General features: G+C 34.4%; 1 protein-coding gene across 6 annotated transcripts; it reads right to left on the bottom strand.

The window, feature by feature from the left end:
- Positions 1-13247: 13247 nt before the first annotated feature.
- LOC113702600 (phytochromobilin:ferredoxin oxidoreductase, chloroplastic) lies at positions 13248-19395 on the bottom strand. 6 transcript variants are annotated; one of them, XM_027223751.2, is made up of 9 exons: positions 19222-19395; positions 18907-19096; positions 17867-17983; positions 16535-16629; positions 15354-15447; positions 15118-15249; positions 14597-14701; positions 13740-13790; positions 13248-13664 (listed from the first exon to the last, which is right to left on the bottom strand). In XM_027223751.2, exons 1-9 carry the CDS (start codon positions 19257-19259, stop codon positions 13476-13478), a joined length of 1011 nt encoding a protein of 336 aa, XP_027079552.2. In that variant the 5' UTR covers positions 19260-19395; the 3' UTR covers positions 13248-13475. The 6 variants fall into 6 exon arrangements, with proteins under 6 accessions (XP_027079552.2, XP_027079551.2, XP_027079575.1 ...); XM_027223750.2 differs by having other exon boundaries at positions 17867-17986; positions 19222-19393; XM_027223774.2 differs by having other exon boundaries at positions 17867-17986; positions 18907-19063; positions 19222-19392.
- Positions 19396-19996: the final 601 nt, after the last annotated feature.

Below are 19996 nucleotides of genomic sequence, written 5' to 3'. Positions count from 1 at the left end.
AAATTATCCCGAAGAATAAAGGAAGTAGTCACACCTGACTAGGATTCTTGCCCAGTTGAAGAATCCTATCTGTGGGATCAATGGATTTTGCCTCAATTTTTGTCATGGTTCACATGCTTGATAAGGAAATCAGCAAAAAATTCTTTTATATTGCGGGAAATCAAGGGGGTACCATTCTATGTTGAATGGATTTTGCTTTTAAATATCTTTCTTTGGGTTGGACCAGAACAAGCATTATCATGGAAAATGTTGCTCTGAATTTCAGCAGAGGCATAATCCTTAAAAGTTGTATGTACTTTTTTGCTCTTTCACCCTTAATAAAATTTGTAGGTGCAAGACAAAGATTTGAAGTGGTGAGGCAAATTAATCTTTTTGGGGTTGCGATGTATTTACAAAAAATAAATATTTTTAAACACTAAGAGTACTTCTGGAGTGTTTGGTAACTAATTTTTCGTAATTTAAAGAGTCTAACTTCTGGTAACTTAAAAACACTTGTATTTGGGTCAGCGCTGACTCTTTATAAACAATTGCAAGTCCAAAAGTCTGTTATTGTGATAATTAAAAAAGTGATCATACAATTTCGTACTTGTTCTAGAAGATAAGCAATTTCAACGGACAGAGGGCAGCACTGAGGAGTGTGCTGTTGTTATGCTTATGGCATTATTTGCTTTATTTATTGTATAATATTACTTTACGTGAATAAAATAAAATATTTCATATACATATATAGTACGACGGTATAATGTAATGGGATTAACTTCAGTAACTTCTCCTAAGGTTTCTGATTATTTCACTGGCATTCTCCACGTTTTGAAAATTACGCTAACTTTCCTTGAGATTTATTATCTTGTAATAGTTAGATCCAATCAATAATTAAAAAGTAATATTATAAGAGAAAAGGTAATATGATTTTACCATTACTCGTCATCTACTAAACTTTTTATTAATCTAATATGAGGCCAAATATTAAAGAAAACATTAGAATTTATTGTTTATCATTAGGGATTAAATCATATATGCCATTAAAAATAGTATAACACTCTATATATTTCACTTAATATAAGATCCAAATTGCTCTTTTCAGTTACAAACCCATTGCCAAATATTATCAACAACAAATAATAAAAAAAATCTGTAACCAAAATATTACAAAGAGCAAACGTTAATACCATAAAAATCTTAACAGCTAACCTTAATAAATTGACAAGAATGTTTATAATGTTAAAGTTTATTCTATATAATATTTTGGTTGCAAATTTTTTGATTATTTATTGTTGATCCTATTTGACAATGGGTATATAACTGTAAAGAGTAATTTGGATAATTGGATCTTATATTAAGTGAAAAATATAAAATAATATACTATTTTTTGATGCTATATGTGATTTGATATCTAATGATAAATAACAAATTTTAATTTTTTGAACATATGAGTTGTATTAAATTAATTAAATAATGTAGTAAATGAAGGACAATGATAAAATTATAGTGTAGATAATTCTCTTTGGGGTTAACTTGTGCATCTCTCGTGGCTATGTGAGAGTGCACGTGGAGGTGGACTCTTTGGTACTCGTTCAAATCGCGCAGCAAGTAATTCGATGCCCGTGGAGTATTGATACGGAAGTCCGATCCCTCCTTCAGCTGTCGCCCCATGTCGCTAGCATCACTTATTGCTTCCGAGAGGGTAATCAAGTGGCTGATAGCTTATCTAATATTGGCTGTGACAGAACCTATCATCATTTTTCGGAGCTCCCTACTCAAGCCCGAGGGCATTTAGGTTGGACATGCTTGGCCTCCCTTCCCTTCGAAAATGCTAGGTCCATCCTAGTTCTAATACATGTATTGTCCTCTTGGGAGGTAAGGTCTATGCCCCCCTCCGGCTCTGTCTATCCGTTTAAAGGAATAAATTCTGAACTTTGATTCAAAAAAAAAAAATAGTGTACATAAGAATTTGGGATAATTTCACAAACCTCCCCTGAGGTTAAGACAATTTCACTTGGCTCCCCTCAGATTTTACAAATTACATTGACCTCCCTTGTCACAATAAAATGACTATAATGACCTTCACTTAATCAACAATTTATAGTATAATGAAATGAGATTAAAAAAAAAAAAAAGAAACCTGACATCTTCTGCTATCCTGTTTACAAATTACATCCAACGACAATTCTCTCTCAATTATTATCACTCCGTTTTCATCCATCAATCCCTTCCTTCTATAACTTGCTCTCAAATTACCACCAACCATTACCTATAATTGCAGTGTGAGAACCCGTAATTTTTCCCATTTTCTAGGTTTTATTATCTTTCATGGCTTGTTTTCTGCATTTTCGTGATTAGGAAAAATTCTAGATACTTTTAAGGAGCAGATATAGTTTTTAGATGATTTTTCTAGTATCGAATAGTTTTTGAGAAATTAAGAGCGTATACCGGACGTGGGACCCACTAGTGCGAAAAGTTCGGAAAAATTCGGCCAACTAGGTTAAGTTTTGGATACTGGAATTAATTTACCGGGTGTTAAGAGATAAGTAGAGGATGCTAAGTGGATTGGTATAAGAGAGACAAAACTTAGGCAAGCATTAATGAAAGTGACAAGTGTCACCTTATGAGTGGAGGTTGCTTTATGACTACTATTCATGTTCTTACCATTGACCAAATAAATCAAAAAAATACCAAAAATTCACCATTTTTCTCTTCCTCTTGGCCGAGCTCTTCAAGCAACAAAAGAAAGAAAACTCTTCAAGTTTTTGGCTTCAATCTTGCTTCAATCAACTCACTCAACCATCCAATCTTGTTTTTGCTCCATAAAACCACTTAAGGGAGTGATAGTGAGGTGTTGTGTGGAGTTATTTGGAAAGCTAAGAGGACTAGTTGCTCTCTCACTCTTGTTTCTAAGGTGAGTTGTGAAGAACCCCTCTCCTCCCTCTAATGATGCTTAATTTTTGCTTAGTGGTGGAATAAGATGCAACTTTATGGATTATATTGTGATTTTTGGTTGAATTGGTGAACTTTTGTAATTATTGGGGATTTTTCTGTTTTAATATGAATATGATTGTGTGGCTATGTATGATGATTGGAAATGGTATGTAAGGGATATAGGAGGTGGAAAAAGTGGATAATTGCAAGCAATTTTTGTTTTGGAAGAAAATTGAAAAAATTAGGGTTTGATGTTCTTCATTCTGCCCGGTACTATAGCTCATATCTAGGGGCCGAATTGGCCTTGGGTTAAAACATGAAAGTTGTAGGGAATGATATTTTAGAGGTGCCTAAAAAATTTCAGGTCAATCGGAGTAGCTTAGCTTGAGAAAAGTCGAAATTACCCTTGCTGTCCTGGTTTTACCCGAATTTGGGAATTGCTTCTGTAATTGGTTATTTTGGTTAGGAATGCTTCCGAATTGGTTGTTGAGGTCTTCTGATGAAATGTATCCCTGTTTCTTAGCTTTCATATGGCTTTGTAATTTCTAGATTTGAACTTATGTAGGCTGTTTTATGATGCTTGCACTAGAATGCGTTCTGTGAATCTGTTTTTGCGGTTCTGGTGTAGTAGATTGCATTTTTGACCTGGTTACACTCGAAACTGGGTTGAGTGACCTTCTTGAATATTGTAGCCCTATCTCTTAGCTTTGAAACGGTGGGTCTTGGACCTTCATCCGATAATCGTAGTGCCTTTGGTGCCATTACCGCAAAATGACGTCAAAAACTGTTTTTTTCAGGGTTAAAGCGAGTTCCATTTCCGGATTTTTCTGGTTTCCTCTAATGCTTATGTATGCTTATGGAGCCCTATTGTGGTAATATTTGGCATTGGTTTGTGACTTGTAATCGAGTCTTATTGTGCTTATTTGATTATCTTAGGATTTGACTTTCATTTCCGGACTTTTCCCTAGCTCGAATTGTACTTGTACTACTTGGAGCTTACTGAGCAGCTATTGAATGAACTTATTTTGTGTGTGACTTTGGGACTGGCTGAGGAAAATAATGAAGCCATGACGGCTGGAAAAGTAAGCAAATTTAGGGGAAGTGCTGTCCAATTTTCTAGGCCATTTGGTTCCTTTAAGTTTGAATTGCCTTTTGGTAGAAATGAAGGGCTTTTGGGTTGTTTGAGCCTAGGTCTTCATGTTACCTTTTCGTTTGATGTTTTGCACCCTTGCATTAGTAATTATTTGGCGAGGCATACGACTGGTAGTCGAGCCTCACATGTGCATTCTGTATACTCGATTTTTGAAAGTGGAACCTTCAATTGTTTTACTTTGGTTCTTTTAGGGTTTCTTGGCGATTAAAGCCAATCTGAAGTGAAAACTGACTTGAACCGGTGAGTGTACCACTCCCCTTATTTGTTACTTAACTTGATTTCTGTACATGCAATCTGTGATATGAACGACTGAACTATCTGTTTATTCTGTTTGAGACGAGGGTGTACTTTATTACACTCGTTCTCTTGTCTGTTCATATGCCCATTTTGAGTGCGTATCTGAATCTGCTATCTGTATCTGGTATCTGTATCTGTATCTGTTCTGACGTCGTTTGGAAGCTTGTATCCAACGACCTTTCTGTGACCTCTGAGTTCAACACCTGTGGCCAGTTACTCGAGTCGGGCCGGCAAGGGCCTGGTCGATTAGATAACGAACTACGGTAGTCTGTTTTGGGATCTTTGGGTATTGAGACCCTTGATTCCGGTATACTCGAGTATTACCATTTCTGTTCTGATTGGATTTCGGACCCGGTGGGGGTATGTGAGGTGGAAGGAGTCGAAGAAAGTGGAGTCTACGGTATTGGTTACTTCTGTAAAGTTGACGGAGTGTCAACTGTTATTTCGATCAAGTTTCGGTGAAGCAAATGGGAAGTTGGCTCCTGAGAGCCACCCGTATCCTTTTGTCTATGGTGTTTGTTCACTTCTTTATTTGATGCACATATGTGATTAATTGAATATGAAGTTCCATGTTCTTATTTGCTATTATTTTGGTACCTCATTGAGCGTAAGCTCATCCCTTCCCGTTATCTTTGTTTTCCTTACAGGGAACCACTTTTGGGGCTAAGATGTTTTGACGCACGAGTCGAGCTAGTTTTATTATATTTTTGTAAAGTTCCTCGATAGTTGGAAAACCCTAAATTTATTTTGATCTAATTATCTTCTTTTGTTCCGTAAATTACAAACGTATGTGTATAAAACTATTTACCCTGTTCATGTAACCTATTTGGATTGGAAATGTTTTCCCGGGTCATATGGCCATATCTGTATTCGTTGGGCTCCTGGCTGAGTGGTGATGTGGCAACCACTAATCATACTTGATGTTGATTTTCATTTTGCCATTTGGCGACTTTGAATCGTTTGAGCGCGCTATTTCCTTCCTGAACGTTTTCGATTTCTTTTAACGGCTCGACTGAGTCCTGGCGAGAGCTGGGCAGGCGGTCCGCTAACCCCTTTGGTTCGCCTTAGGGGAAGGTGGGGCTGTCACATGCAGCCAATCATACCACAAGTGATCTCTCAAATTCTACTATATATTCCTATTCCTCTTTTCTTTTCTTTGAAATTGCCAAATCACAAGTTTAGTTGAGGGATTAAATTTGATGGTTGAAATAAAATCCGATTCCATGGTCAAACTAAAAGGAGATGAAGAGGCACACAATAATAATGGAGCAAATAATGCAATATTGGCCAAAAGAGGAAGAGAGACTGAAATTGGTAAATTTGCTAATTTGTCTATCATTCATTCAAAAAAACTTTTTAAAATGTTAATAAGTACATTAATATTTCCTTTTATGCTTGACAAATTTTGGTTGTGGTTTCGTTATGGAGATAGTTTGGGGTGTGAAGACGTTAACATGGTGATTGGAGACGTTAACATGTTTGGAGATTTAATGCTAAAGAGATTATTTTGTTTTGAGAAGGTGTAGGTATTGGATTTGAAGTTTGGGGTGTGATTAGTTGTAAATAAAATTTTGGTTTTTAGCAAAATGAATTTCTTGAAAATTCCTATAGTCATAATGATGTCTTTCCTTCTCTTAAATTTGATTAATCCCATCCATGTTTAAATCTCCCCTAAGGATTTTCTTCAAGTCCATAATGTGATTCATATAGTAAGAGTTAAGCCACTATATAGAACCAAACTATGATATCCTATGTTCAAGATTATGCAAATATAAGAGCAGTTGATTGTGAGTTTGACCATTATATAGAACCATATGGTGAGAATATTTCTGAAGAATGGAACGAATCTTCAGAATTGAATGCATACTTTGGGAGAAGTAATTTTTTGACTATGATGATGGAATTGATTGAGTTTAGAATTTGGAATTAGACTATTTGTTAGGCTAGTTTGTTAGTATAGTGGGTTTGGTTGAAATATGGAGAAAAGCAATTGACAAAATAATTTTTGTTTTATTTTTGAACAAAAAGGGTAGTTTAGGGTTTTTGAGACAAAAAATATAGTCTTTTGGATCTATATTGTTATATAAACAGGAAAAGTAAGGGAGGTAAGTGTAATTTTATAAACTTTAGGGGAGGTATCCGTAATTGTCAGAAACCTCAGGGGAGGTTTCTGAAATTATCCCAAAGAATTTATAGCCTGCACAAATCCGACACAATGGACGGTACCTGCACGAGTGCCCCCACTTCATTTTAAAGTTAGTGGAGGAAATCAATTTATCCAGTCATGGGTCAATTTTGAACCGCACAAAAGTTCAACTTGAGGAAAATAATCCATTTGATTCTCTGCATCAATCCTGCCGTGGTTTGCTTTGCTCAAACAGAGATCAAAGAAGAAATTCTACAGCACAGGATCGATCTTATGGTGGGTTCTACTCCATGGCGAAAATCAATCAGAATAAAAATTCCCCAGTTTTTGTCTTGAAAAAAGTCTTAATATATACTTCTTGTAAGATTCTTTGATTTAGTAATATATACTATTCTAGGTATTATACTTAACATCTTATGTTATTCTTTAAAAATTTCGTTGCGTTAACAAAACGATTAAATCTTATATGCACTACACTATCACCGTTGGATTCATGACAAATGTAAAAATGTTAAATTTTAAATTCAAATTTTGCATAGTTGTCATTCATCCAATGTTAATAATATATACATTGCCAAAATAGTTAATTTGTATTAATAGTTTCATCTCCCAAATAGTATATTAAGTGCTTAATTCTACTTCCTCTGTTGTTTAAAATAATTAAAACGAAGATATTCTTCTCATAAAAATGTAGTATGTACATTTATATGTTGGCTTCCTGCTTTGAAATCTTGGCTTCGCCATAATGCTAACCAAATTCAATTATGTCGGGAATGAAGTTGGGGCATTTTGCAATGAGAATGTCCCAGATGTAAAGGAGCATTTTTCTGATGACAATGAGAACTCAAAAACAAATTGATGATATGTTTCACATTTAATTCTTCTATCAACAATAAAGAACATTCTCTATCTCTGCAAGCTGAGCATCAGCTGCACTCAGCTCCTCTTATGCTTTATATCAACGTTGTATTCAATTCCTGTGCTTGCGTGTTAATTCAAGAATTAGACATGATAGCTTTTCGTAGCACTCATATAGTTTTTTTTTTTTTTTTTTGTTAAGAAAAAGTTTGGGTGGGTTTGGTTCCATCACCGTCACGATCCAAAATATGCCTTTGAGACCATATATCATTTATAAGGATTTTTACGGATCGCCTACTAACACAGCACTTACATGAACATGCACCTGGGATCATTTATAGGAATTCTTATAAGTCGTCCACCAACGCAACTCTTATGGACATGATTCCGGGACCATGGATCACTAGGAGTTCTTACAGATTATCAACATAACCCTCATATCAACAATGGAGATTTTTTGTGAGTAAATGTCCAGTTCTTATCAATTGAGCCAACTTATGTTAGCTAGTACTCATATAGTTAATTATCCCCTTTGTGGTTCAATGTGATTATCAGATCTACCAGGGTGATTCAGGGTTCAATTTGTTAAAATTACAGCCTACTTTTCTTCAATTTTGCTATTTTTTGATAACTATGCTAGCTGTCGATCAATGGGAGACCTGATCTAGTTGTCAAAATTAAGATCAATTAGAAGTTCTGGATTCAAATATGAACTTCTATCAATTGGCTGCTTAAAAGTTTCTAAATGTTTGTCTCACTCATCCTAGTTATAATAAATTAATATTGCCTGTGGATGAGCCCTTGGTCGAATTAATAAGATTTCCTATCAAAATACTCCAATTATAGATTTAATATATTTGCAGAAAGCAAGGTCTTCCAATTATTACCAGGATTAGTGGTGGTAGCTCGGAATGACGCTGGGCCTTGAGTAGTTGTCTGCTGAAAAAAAAAATATTCCTATGGCTGTTGTTGAAAGTGGTCATACGATGTTAACAAACTAATCCGTTCAATTTGCAATTTGATCCGTATAGCGATTATATTATGATGATTTGCTCTTTTTTTTTTTTTGTAAAAAGAAAATTTTATTAACAGGTTTTTGAAAATTGTCCAGAACAATTTTACTTATATCGTTGCTCCTATTCACAAGTCAAACATGTACTTTTTTTTTTCCAAAAACGGTAACATTCAAGTTAAACATGTATTAGGAATTACAAATTTGCAATTTAACAGGGGATAATTTCACAATCCTCCCCTGAGGTTTATTACATTTTCAGGCAGTACCCTCCAAGTTTGAAAAATTAGACATACCTCCCCTCATTGTGTAAAATAACAAAAATAACCTTCATCCAATGTTGAATTTAAAGTCTCCATGAAGAGTACTAATGTATTTTAAATTGAATTTAATAAATCCTCTTGAAAAAAAGTAAAAAAGTAAAAATAAAAAAGAAGAACATGAGTGATAAAGTTCTATCTTGTCATAGACACCCACAACACCTAAATCCAATCTTACTCCATATGGTAGTGATTTTAAAATAAATAAAAAAATTTAGTTTCCTCTATACATAGATTATTATTGAATTAGTTTTGTTGGTTATGTAGATATCAACATTTTTTTAGGGAACAGGAACAAATTTACTAGAGAACTTTTAAAAGTATGTGAGAACTTTTAATATTTGCTAGAGCACTGTAAGCAAAACTAACGGACGTAAGAAGTATGAGACCATGCACGAGCAGAGCAATTGCAAATCAGTAAAAGGATTATTTCCTTATAGCACCCTCTAACTTGTATAGAATCTTGATTTTGCATTTTAAGTTTCAATTTTGAACAAACTGCACCAAACCCTCAAATCTTGCATTCATCCTGTTTGAGTTTGGTTCTTAACACCCTAAGTAAAATTACCTTACTCGATTCCCCTTCAATTTAATATGGAATTACATAGATGAATGAACCAAAATATACTCCAAAAGCAATGCATTTGTCAAATTCAGAGTGGAAGCATGTAAATCTGTACAAAAGCAAGAGAATAATAAATTGTGTTGCAATTAATAGGAGTACACCAAAAAACAAAAACAATCCAAGATACGGTAAGGGGAAAAATAAATAGGAAAATAATGCAGTCACATCTATGTTAAAGGAAAGCCGCTTGTGGAGAAATTAAAGTATAGATTGGACTGATTTTGAAATATTGTAATTCGTTCATCAGAAATTCACCTAAACATATTCAATGCTTCGAGCTAAGAAGCAAATATATTTATGTGCAAAAGATGAGAGAGTAACTAATTTTGCCATTGTCATCGAAAGAAACGAAAGAATTAAAATAAAAACAAAAGCTTAAATAAGAGATATTGAGCTTTCACAAAAACAAATTAATCTATAGATAATTAAAATTGATAAAAGAACAAGAGGATTGATTGCACCAGTTGTGAGACAAAATCATGTACAGATCATGGTGTTTTCTTTCGGAGTTAATGATTGGATTGGAATAGGATAGATTCAACAATTTAGAAGACGGTAATCTGCCCAAATTTAAAATTTAGACTGTAGAGTTAAATAGTATACAAGTTAGGGGTATAGAGTAGAATTAGTCCTTTTTTACTAATTTGCAATTGCTATACTCAATCGTTATGTGCTTGCCCCTTACTTCCCTTAGCTTTGCTTATGTTAACCGTTGAATGCAAATGGGATGGAGATGAAAATTTAGAGTACCCAAAATTGAATTTATGATATAGAATGAGAAATACGTAAAAGTTGGAGGGTACAAAGTAAAACTAGTCCATGCAAAAAGATGTTTAGAAGTATGCATAGGGCTCTATCAAAAACAAAAACTAAAAATATATGGATTCCCTCGTATTTCTTTTTCCCATTTTCCCTCGTAATTTCCCTTGTATATTCTACCATCTTCGTGCATATTACAAGGACAGAATGCCAGTATTTATGCACAATTTTGTCTTATGCATAGTTCTGCATTGGCTGCCTCAGTCCTTTGCCCCTCCATCAAAGTTTTGTGGTTTCTTTTCTTAGTTTTTGTCTTTAACCATGCACCCTTGCTTTGGGATTGTGTATGTTATTTGATGATTTAAATGCATATCTACTTTGCTTGATTTGGTGGTAGCTGGTAACAGTTATGTTACTGGATTCTGGTTTGCGCCAACTTATTCATCATACCTTTACCCAAAATTTTCAATGGAAAAGAAAATTTCCTTTGCTCTCTCCATCAAAATTTGTAGTTTCTTTCCATAGTTTCATCTTCAATTAAATTTGGGTCCATCAAATGGCTATACATAGGCAATTGACAGCCTCGCAGCCACGCTGAGGGCTTTTGATATTTCTTTTGATGATTTAAATGCTTATACACATGTCGACATGAGATTAATTAATTGATTGTAAGGGTTTATTGTTCTGCCAATTTTGCTTAATTCATTGGACAAACTCCTAAAATGTTCTCCTAAGTCAAGATATATCTGTGTATATATATGTATGTATGTATGTATGTATGTATGTATGTATATGTATATGGATATGTATATGTATATTTTTAACCGTGTAAAGAATTATAAGTATGTTATTCTTCTCAAATCCATGGTTAGTAGGGGAAAGATGAGAATTTCATTTTTTTTTTCCAAGTAATTAACATAACAAACTAGAAAGAATTCTCAATGTGGTAACGACCAATGAAAGTTGGTCAATGGAGAATAAGGTAAGGCTAATTAATCGAAAAATTAATAATTTCTAAAAAAACACATTAAGGTTTTGAGTATAAATGTCCATGATCTTGTTTAGTAAATGTTGTTGAAGATCACGGGAACCTTGCCTTGTTTGATAACCCAATTTAACATTTAAATTTAATGGATTCAGATTTTAACATGTTCAGATGCATTTGATAATCAAAAATTGAACATCTGAATAAATTAAATGACATTAAGTTTTCTATACAAAACTTGCTCTCAAAATTAAGGAATAAAGTATTCACTTATCATTGAATGTGATATACACTCAAATGTATTAGATTTAATACTCAACAATTCAATAACTTAATGGATTTAGACTTCAATTTTCATTTTTAAACTTCAGTTTTATCAAAGGCAACCTTAACCAAGATTCAACTGGCTAGCTCAAACAACATTATGGCATAGAGCTTCTTTAATGCATTTAATTCCAATTAACTCCTCTTCATCCGCTTTGTCCCCCAGTCTCTGGCTTGTTTGATGGACTGAGCTTTTGAAGGTTTCAACAGAGGAGGAAAATAATGTGAAAAGCAAGTTAAATGAAGTCTGAGCATCCAATATCACAGGTAAAAGGTTAGACGAATCAGCACCAGATAGAACAATTAACAATGGGTAGTTGATAGAATACATTTCAGTAGCAGTATGCCACTAGCAATTCCTGTTAGCTTACAATGTTCGATTGCTAGCTGCTAATGAAGACATTCTAATGCCAACATTTAGCAGGCAAATTCGAATGTCCTTGTTCGTGTTTTCAAACCGATAGGCTAACAATTTGCTCTCTTATTTAAGGGCTAGTATTTCAACAATCAAGTGTTATTCTAATACAGGCGAATGCATCTTGAGAGTTTTAACTAGGGAAAATGACATATTTTATCCCTCACATTTCCCAAAAATATTTGTCTCATCCCTCACTTTTAAAACGAAGAAAATTCATTCTTGACATTGAAAAATTTTAACTATTATATTCTTGAACCCAACTTTCAATATGAATAAAATCAACTAGTAACCCAATAATAAATGCCGGAGATAGAATTGATAAATCACTAGGTCAACTCCATCACATTCACGTGACATTTATTGAACCAAAAAAGGAAAAAAATTAAAACTTTATAACATAAAAAGGCCATTCTTTTTCTTGGAATAGTAGGGTTTCTTTTTTGGCTAAATCTTTTCATGCACCATTAGTATATTATACTTGTGAATCTAGATGTATACCATACATATAAAGTTTGGTGTTTAAATTTAAATTGAAATGATGTGACGAGTATCTGGATCCATCAGAGTATGCAATGACAATATAGAAAAAATTAATCCTTCTTTTTTATGTTATAATTTTTTATTTTCCCTTTTGGGTTCATTAAATTTCATGCAAATATCTTGATTTAACCAAGTGATCTACCAATTATACTCCCAAAATTTGTAATTGAGTTATTAGGTGATTGGATTCAGATTGAAAGTTGACTTTGGGAAAGAAATAGTTTCAATTTTTAAATGTCAAGTACAAATTTGCTTTGTTTCAAAAGTAAGGGACGAAAAGAATATTTTTGTGAAATGTGAGAGATGAAATGATCATATTCCCTTTTAACTATTGATGATTTAAGCTGAAACATTTGGCTCCACACCACGTAAAGCATCGATGCAAGTTGGAATTGTATGCATATAGGGGAGGATGCATGCTGCCTGATCGATTCTAATAACATGTCGAAAATGTATCAGTTTAATCAATGAATTGCAAGCTATTTCAAGTGCAGTAATCTGCCGGATGAATTCAGCCGGTTGCTTCAGCCTCCAGTTTCAGTCAAAGGTAGAAATGCCCTTGAGATCTGAGAATAGTGAAAAGGAGTTACTAGTGTAATATAACTGACATATGGAATTTGCCTTTTAACAGGATCAGGGGTAACTTTCTATCCGAAGAAGAATCTTCTCTGAGAACTCCATCCACAGGATCTGCAAAGTCGAAACATGCTTAAACGGATTGGTGGCAGCCTAGAACACTCATTATTTGAACATGGGAGGTCAAATGCATTATTCCCCCCAAATCATTTCCAGCCTTCCACAATGCTACCACGGATGGCTTTGTTTTCTGATTATCAATTGACTGCCATAATCCTATTCAATTTGAAAAAATAAAATGAAAAGAACTCATAGCTATGAAAGAAAGAAAACTAGTTACCTCATGGATTTACACATTATGGCTTTCGTTTATGCAGGAACAACAGAAAATGGTAAAACGAAACCACTCATGCCAAGTACATAAAACTGTTTTCTACATCCTTTGAGAAACATAAACGCATATACCTAGCACTGTGCCAAAATTTTCTGCAAGAGAGAGAAAAAGGAAAAGACAATTTTGTACAATGTAGGGGAAGTTGCTAGTTTTCACCATCTAAGACTGTTTCCAAGAAAGTTGCCTTCAGTATCCCAGGGTCGATTTTCAAACGATTTTCCAATCATGCTTCGCTTCTCGTTTATGGTCCCGTTGTCACTCCTGTACTCAGGAAAGTAATCCAAAAATGTTTTGCTCCCTAGCTCTTGAACTCCATTAAAGAGGAAGCTCCTTAGTATTTCCTAGATCAAGAACAATTGGATAAGTTAATACATTAAATGCTCATTGGTAGTCAGCAACCAAAAAAAAAAGGATACCTCTGCAAGAGCTTCCCCAACCAGTCTTCTCAGAAGTCGATGCCCAGGATCCTGCTTTGGAGAAGTTGCATCAGGTGAATGCATATTGACAGAAAGTGAATAGATGAAGCAATAGAACTTTAAACTGATCAGGTCAAGGTTTTCCATTAAAACCTGAACTTCCTGACAAAAGTTTGTATCAAAGATTCAACAAGTTTGATTTATACAATGCACTTTCACATTGATCAACTTACTTTACATTTCACATGTAACAATCATGCAATAGCTGCACTGGAAAACCTACGAGTTGAATGGTTTACTACAGCACCATGTATATACATCGTAAAACAGAAGTTCTGATCCAAACTTCGAAAAAACAACACAACTATTGACAGGCTAGATGTTATATGCATCTTATTTTTGACTTATCATGAAGAAAAGTGACCAGTAGTCATCAACTTTGCTAGCTATGCAATGACATTTAGAAATTATAGCAATATCCAGTAATGTAATTTCAATTTACAAAAGAGCATACACTGAGAATATCTTCCACCTTTAAGTACATACTCTTCAAGGATAGATAAAATCAGAATACAATCATAAATTACACCAATATTAATGACCGCTCAGAAAGAGATAGGCAAACCTTCAGATTATTGCCCATAAAAAGTAATTCAAAACTCTCAGCTTTTCTTATGTGCTTTTGATAAATACTTGAATATTTCTCTGTATTTTCTTCTTTCGCAATCTTCTTCGTAAGAAAAGCCATAATGATAAGCACAGCAAGCTGACAGGAATGATGCTAGCTCAAAAGTTACATTACACAACAATATTGTCAAGTCAGTCATGAAAAACATTTAATATAAATGTAAAAATACCTTTTCTGCCCTCCACATGAGATACCTATGCTGTGCCTCACGGTTGGAAACAATTTCAGAAGTATCAATCTCTTCAGTTGCTTGCTCCATCAACTCAAGCCACGCCTAGAAGATGGAAGAACAAAGTCACCATCACAGTTATTTCAAAAGAATTCCTAAATTTCATCCAAACACTTAAACTCGTGTCTCATGGAATACAATAGCGTGGTTTCTGTGACAGAGAAAACCCTGAACAAAATCAGTATCACAGGCTACCACATAGAGGCCATTTTGCATTAACATATTAAACATCCAGTGGTTGTACCGCAGCAATGCACTGAAGCCCAATTCTTAAATCTAGTTAACTTCTTTTGATTCATTCCATACTTATCATCCACAATTCAAAGAAAGAAGAGTGAGGGTATAAAGCAGATCGATTGAATTAGGCACCCAGTTTCCAAACTAAATTACAGAGTGTCAGAGAAAGTGATCACAGGAAAGATTGATCGAGAAACATATTAAAGCAAGTTAGTTGTATTTACCTTATAGTAATCCTTGAATGCAGAAAATAAAACATCATAATAGTTTTGGCTTGAAGAAAACTTTGTCCATACTACTATTGGTGAGAAAAACCTCAAAGATTCACTGGTAATCTTTCCACCCCAGGGTAAAAGCTGCATGAAATCTGTGTTAAGTCACCATGCAATAGTTTCAGCTGGTGTTAATTGAAGTTTTCTAGAATCTGCAGTTTGTGATGCTGTGCTATTCAATTTTTTACCTCAGCATACTTTAAGCCAAGAGGAATCAAGTGTCTGTAATACTTCTCCTTGTAGTCATCCCGATCTGTGACAGCATGCAAGGGATTGAGGTCCCTGAAAGAGCTCAAACAAACTCTAGTCACAAGACAATGCATTACCACAATCATTCTATCTGCCAGCTCCCAATATAGGACAAAATATTTGATATCAACAGAAAGGCCAGTTATCAAGTTTGGAAATCATGTGATTTGAGGTCCCTTCCATTACATCCAACACCTATTTAATCAAAACATGTAGTCTTGTCAAGCAATGTCAGTAACAAACTACAATACTTACAGTCAAATGATTAGTTATTTCTCAGTTACTTCAAGACCATATTTACTCTTGCTCACCAAAACAACTCTCAACAGTCTTCAATCCAGAACAAGCCACATATCACAAACTTTGAGTATCATGGTTGATGTAAAAATGCAAAAGAAAAGCACAGTAGCAATAATTTGGACAACAAAAATCACATCCTCCTGATTGCTATATATAGCTGTCACATTCACCTCTGCCTCAAGCAACCAAGATAAGAGCCTGAAAATGCAGCTAAGTGAATTGGACAATAATTGCTCCCTCATGTATGACGTAAAAATACAAAGCCAAGTAAAAAATAAAAAAAAAATACAACTTCTAACTCGGCTCCGTTATACTAATCTTAGAAAGCAAAAGAAGATGGTTGAGTATTATGGATGGAAAACTATGTGCTATGTTTGGATAGTAGATTATGAGGAATAATGTTTTGAACAAAATACTATAGCACTTTTTCGATGTGATGTATGTGAGATAAAAAGGTGGTTGGAAAATGTGTTGAAGACGTAAGCAAATAAAAAAGGGCATATTAATTATGGATACCAAAGTTTTAAAGAACCAATGGTTAACCTATCAAACCCTGTTATCTGAAGTCCATTAGTTGTCAACCTAGAGCAACGCCTGAATTTTTTAACATAAACTTTTAGCTATTTAACCAAGTTATACCCTGCAAAAATGCACATTAAGACAAGTATCCAACTATTATATCAAGCTACTTCTACAAGCTATGCTTTCTAATGTTATTATAAGTGTTAAATATATTTCAGTAACAGAAGAAGAATACAACATCATCGAAGTGCTCTCTTAGCCAAAAGTAAAAGACAAAAGAGAAAACAAGATAGCTTACAATACAACTATGTTTGTGCTAGCAGCTGTAAAAAAGTTGGCACAAAATATAGGAAGATCAAATTCTGGCTTAGGGAACACCGCAAAATCCAAAACCTGCAGCAATACTCTATATCAAATCAACTTAGAAAAGATAGATGAATTACATAAGGCTGTGAAACCAAAAAAAAAAAAAATGAGAACTTCTACTACTTTTAGTCTCCAGTATCATAAAATAACCAAAATTTTGGAAGAGCTGTGCTTATATTTTACTAAAGATCTCATGTCACATAATAATTCATAACACTAGTTAGCTGGCCAGTTATTATCAGAAAGTTTTGTAGTATTTCATTGAACTCTTTCTTCTCTCAAGCAGCCACAGCTTCCTGGTTAAACTGCCCTCACAAGTGTGTACTGGCATAATGATTGTCATACAGGCATAGCACTTGCTGATTTAAACACTTTGTAGGCTATCTTCTATGTTTGCTTTTCAATTTGATTATCCTTTAAAATAAACAGGTAAACAACTCAATCTCTCCCAAGCAGCCAAGTTACTTCCTAGTTAAACTGCCTCAAATTTCTGTAAACAACACATAGCTTACTCGGTATTGTAGATGTTTATAATTTGGTGGGTTGTAAGCAATTTGTAGACTATTTGAAATTACTTTGAAATTTCATTCTCCATAACTGTTAAGTAAAGAATGCATGTCTATGCCTACTTGGGTAACACAACATTCATGGTCCAAAATAATTGTCTAACCTATATTACATGGAAATTGATCAGCAGAACAAGTTTTAATCAGTTGTGAAGTTCATCAAACATGTGAAAATAAAGATCCAAGAAACACAAATCTTCTTGTCAACGTTCATCTGAGTCCACCACCAGAGTTAATTTATCACAAATCAGTAATTGTTGGTAGAGCATAAACTTTTAAGCATGCGCATGTGCCAAAAGAAAAAAAAAATACTCACACTCATTAATAACCCTGCCGTGACTTCAACAACTAGACAAATTTAGATATTTCATGCCTAAAGATGGTAGGGTACATTCCATACACCAAAGTTATTCTAATATGGCGAAGCAGAGCCAACTAGAAAGTGCATGATGATCAAATGAATCCTCTTGGAATTTCAGAGACAAAGAGAAAGAGAGAGGCATTACCATTAACCTTTTGATGAGGAACTCAAGAATACTCTAATTAGATATAGTGTTTTCAGGTCAAATTCTGTCTACTTCTTCCCAGTCACAACTCTTTCATAATCAACACATTAAGCAACTGAATTCATAAAAAGTATATGCTACACAAAATGCACACTGTGTATAGATGTACAACGGGATGAAATTAAAGTGCACCTCCATGCCGTCATTCCCTTCAATTGACAAACAACGGAGAAGTCGAACTTTAGGTGCTTCAAATGAGAGCATTTGGAGTTCAGTTCGCCCGTCCATACTCGTTAAGGAATTGAATTTCTTCTGTAGGCAAGAGAAACAATACAACATTGTACTTATTCAATGATATAAAATCAGACCAGAGAAGCATAATGCACCGATAAGGTGAAACTAGTAAATGGGATACATTCATTTAGAAACTTGTCCAGTATAGTTGACACTTCACGACATTTTTTAAGCAGATACTTTCCAGACTCGGGAATACTAGAGTAGCAGTTATGGTAAGAATTTGATTAGATTAAAATTGCATAATAAGCTGAAACTACAGCAACATCTTGAACATGATACTTCTATCACCATGGGGCTCCTGAGGAGACCACAGGGACGAGAGGTATTAGAGTCAGTTCCGAACCATCTGGAATGTAACTACCGCTCACGTCATCTGCAAGCTATCTTCAGCCAGAGGGAAGAAAACCAGAACAATGTCTTACGCTTGAAAGTACTTCCCAATGCTAGGCACAACTTAAAGGGAGGCAGCCTTGGCATTCCATCCCCAGTAACTTCTACCAATAAGAGGAAGCAAACAGCGGCATTGGCATTCTCCACTTTACCTGCTTTATATTATCTGTAGAAGTTGCATACACATGATAGAATGCCACTAACAAGTAGTGAACCAGATATAGTGGCAGTAACAAAAATGGAGTACCTATATCACGACCCCAACTAAAAACATGTCCAGTCCAACCAAAGAGACCAATAATCTTGACTTATTTTTCTTCATTGCCCTGAACAATGATATGTATGGCAAGATTTTGTCGATTATTCTAAAACCCCTTTTCTACAAAATTAAATCAAATCGGTCTAAAGTTGTTTCTTGTCCTAAAATTAGCAGTAAAGAACACATGGGTTCCGACTGCAATTTCTGCATTTCAGAGAAGGTTGCCTACTTATTTACCTGGAAATAGAGAACAACAAAAACAGTACTGAAATAGAACAATGGGTACCTGCAGTGGAGAAGGAGCCAAATGGGTATGGACTTTGGTTTCCTCCAGAGCAAAATCAATGAACTTCTTGTAAGAAACAGCAGAGGCTTCCTTCATACTCCCAGCCCTGCTGCTGCTGCTGCCGCCTTCTCCACTCTTCCTAATGCTACTGCTACAACTTTTTGGTGGCACAAATTGATAATTACAACAGCTTAGCATTGAAATAAACATCTTAGAATCAAAATATCAGAAACTTCACCATCTGAACTTGCAATGAATGAACAAAATTTAAGGGTGAAACCCCAGTAGTAAAGGAAAAGGAAAGAGAAAACTTACAAGCTGGGATTCAGGTAAAGAGGAAAGCTTAAAGACATCTTGAATCCTCTGTTAATTCAGAGAAATTGCAACTTTGGTCTTTGGTAGAAAGGGAAAACGAGGAGAGTTTGGAAATGGGGTAGCTGACAATCATCACCAAATTTGGATGTCCCTCAAAAGTATTAAATTAGTCGACTTTTAGTCACCAACTAAGTATATGGTTTTGCTCCTCCAACGTGTAGAAAGGCATACTTTCCACCATCTTGGCTAAAAATAATTTTAGAAACCTCGCCGATATTTATGTTAATATTACTTATCACCCCTATAGTTTCAAAAATATTCACTAACTTCCCATAAAATCATGCATTTTGTAACAATTTCACACTTGTACCATTAAAATATTCTTATAATAATTAATTAATGAGAGATATATATTTCTCTCCCAATTCTACCCTTTTGTGTTGTCTCATATTGAATTTTCTATCAAGTTGATTAAAATATTATATTTGCATGTTTTGGCTAAAAATTTTCTTTTCTATAATGTTTTGCCTAAAAATTGTTAAAGTAGTGAAGATAATTTTGTTAATTCATGTATTATGATAGTGATTAATGGTCCCATCTCATTAATATGGGAGTTGAGTAATATCTCTAAAACTGTAAAGGTGCCAAGTGATATTATCATAAATTTTAGGGAAGATTTTTGAAATTATCTCTAATAAAAAAGGTGAAGGGTATTCCTTGTACATATTCGAAAGGCAAAAGTATGTACTTAATAGTTGGAGGGTTAAAAATTCAC

Source organism: Coffea arabica, chromosome 1e (genome assembly GCF_036785885.1).
Source record: "Coffea arabica cultivar ET-39 chromosome 1e, Coffea Arabica ET-39 HiFi, whole genome shotgun sequence".
Classification (NCBI taxonomy): Eukaryota; Viridiplantae; Streptophyta; class Magnoliopsida; order Gentianales; family Rubiaceae; genus Coffea; species Coffea arabica.
Note: the sequence above shows the minus strand (reverse complement) of the source record. Positions and strands in the feature narration are given on the sequence as shown.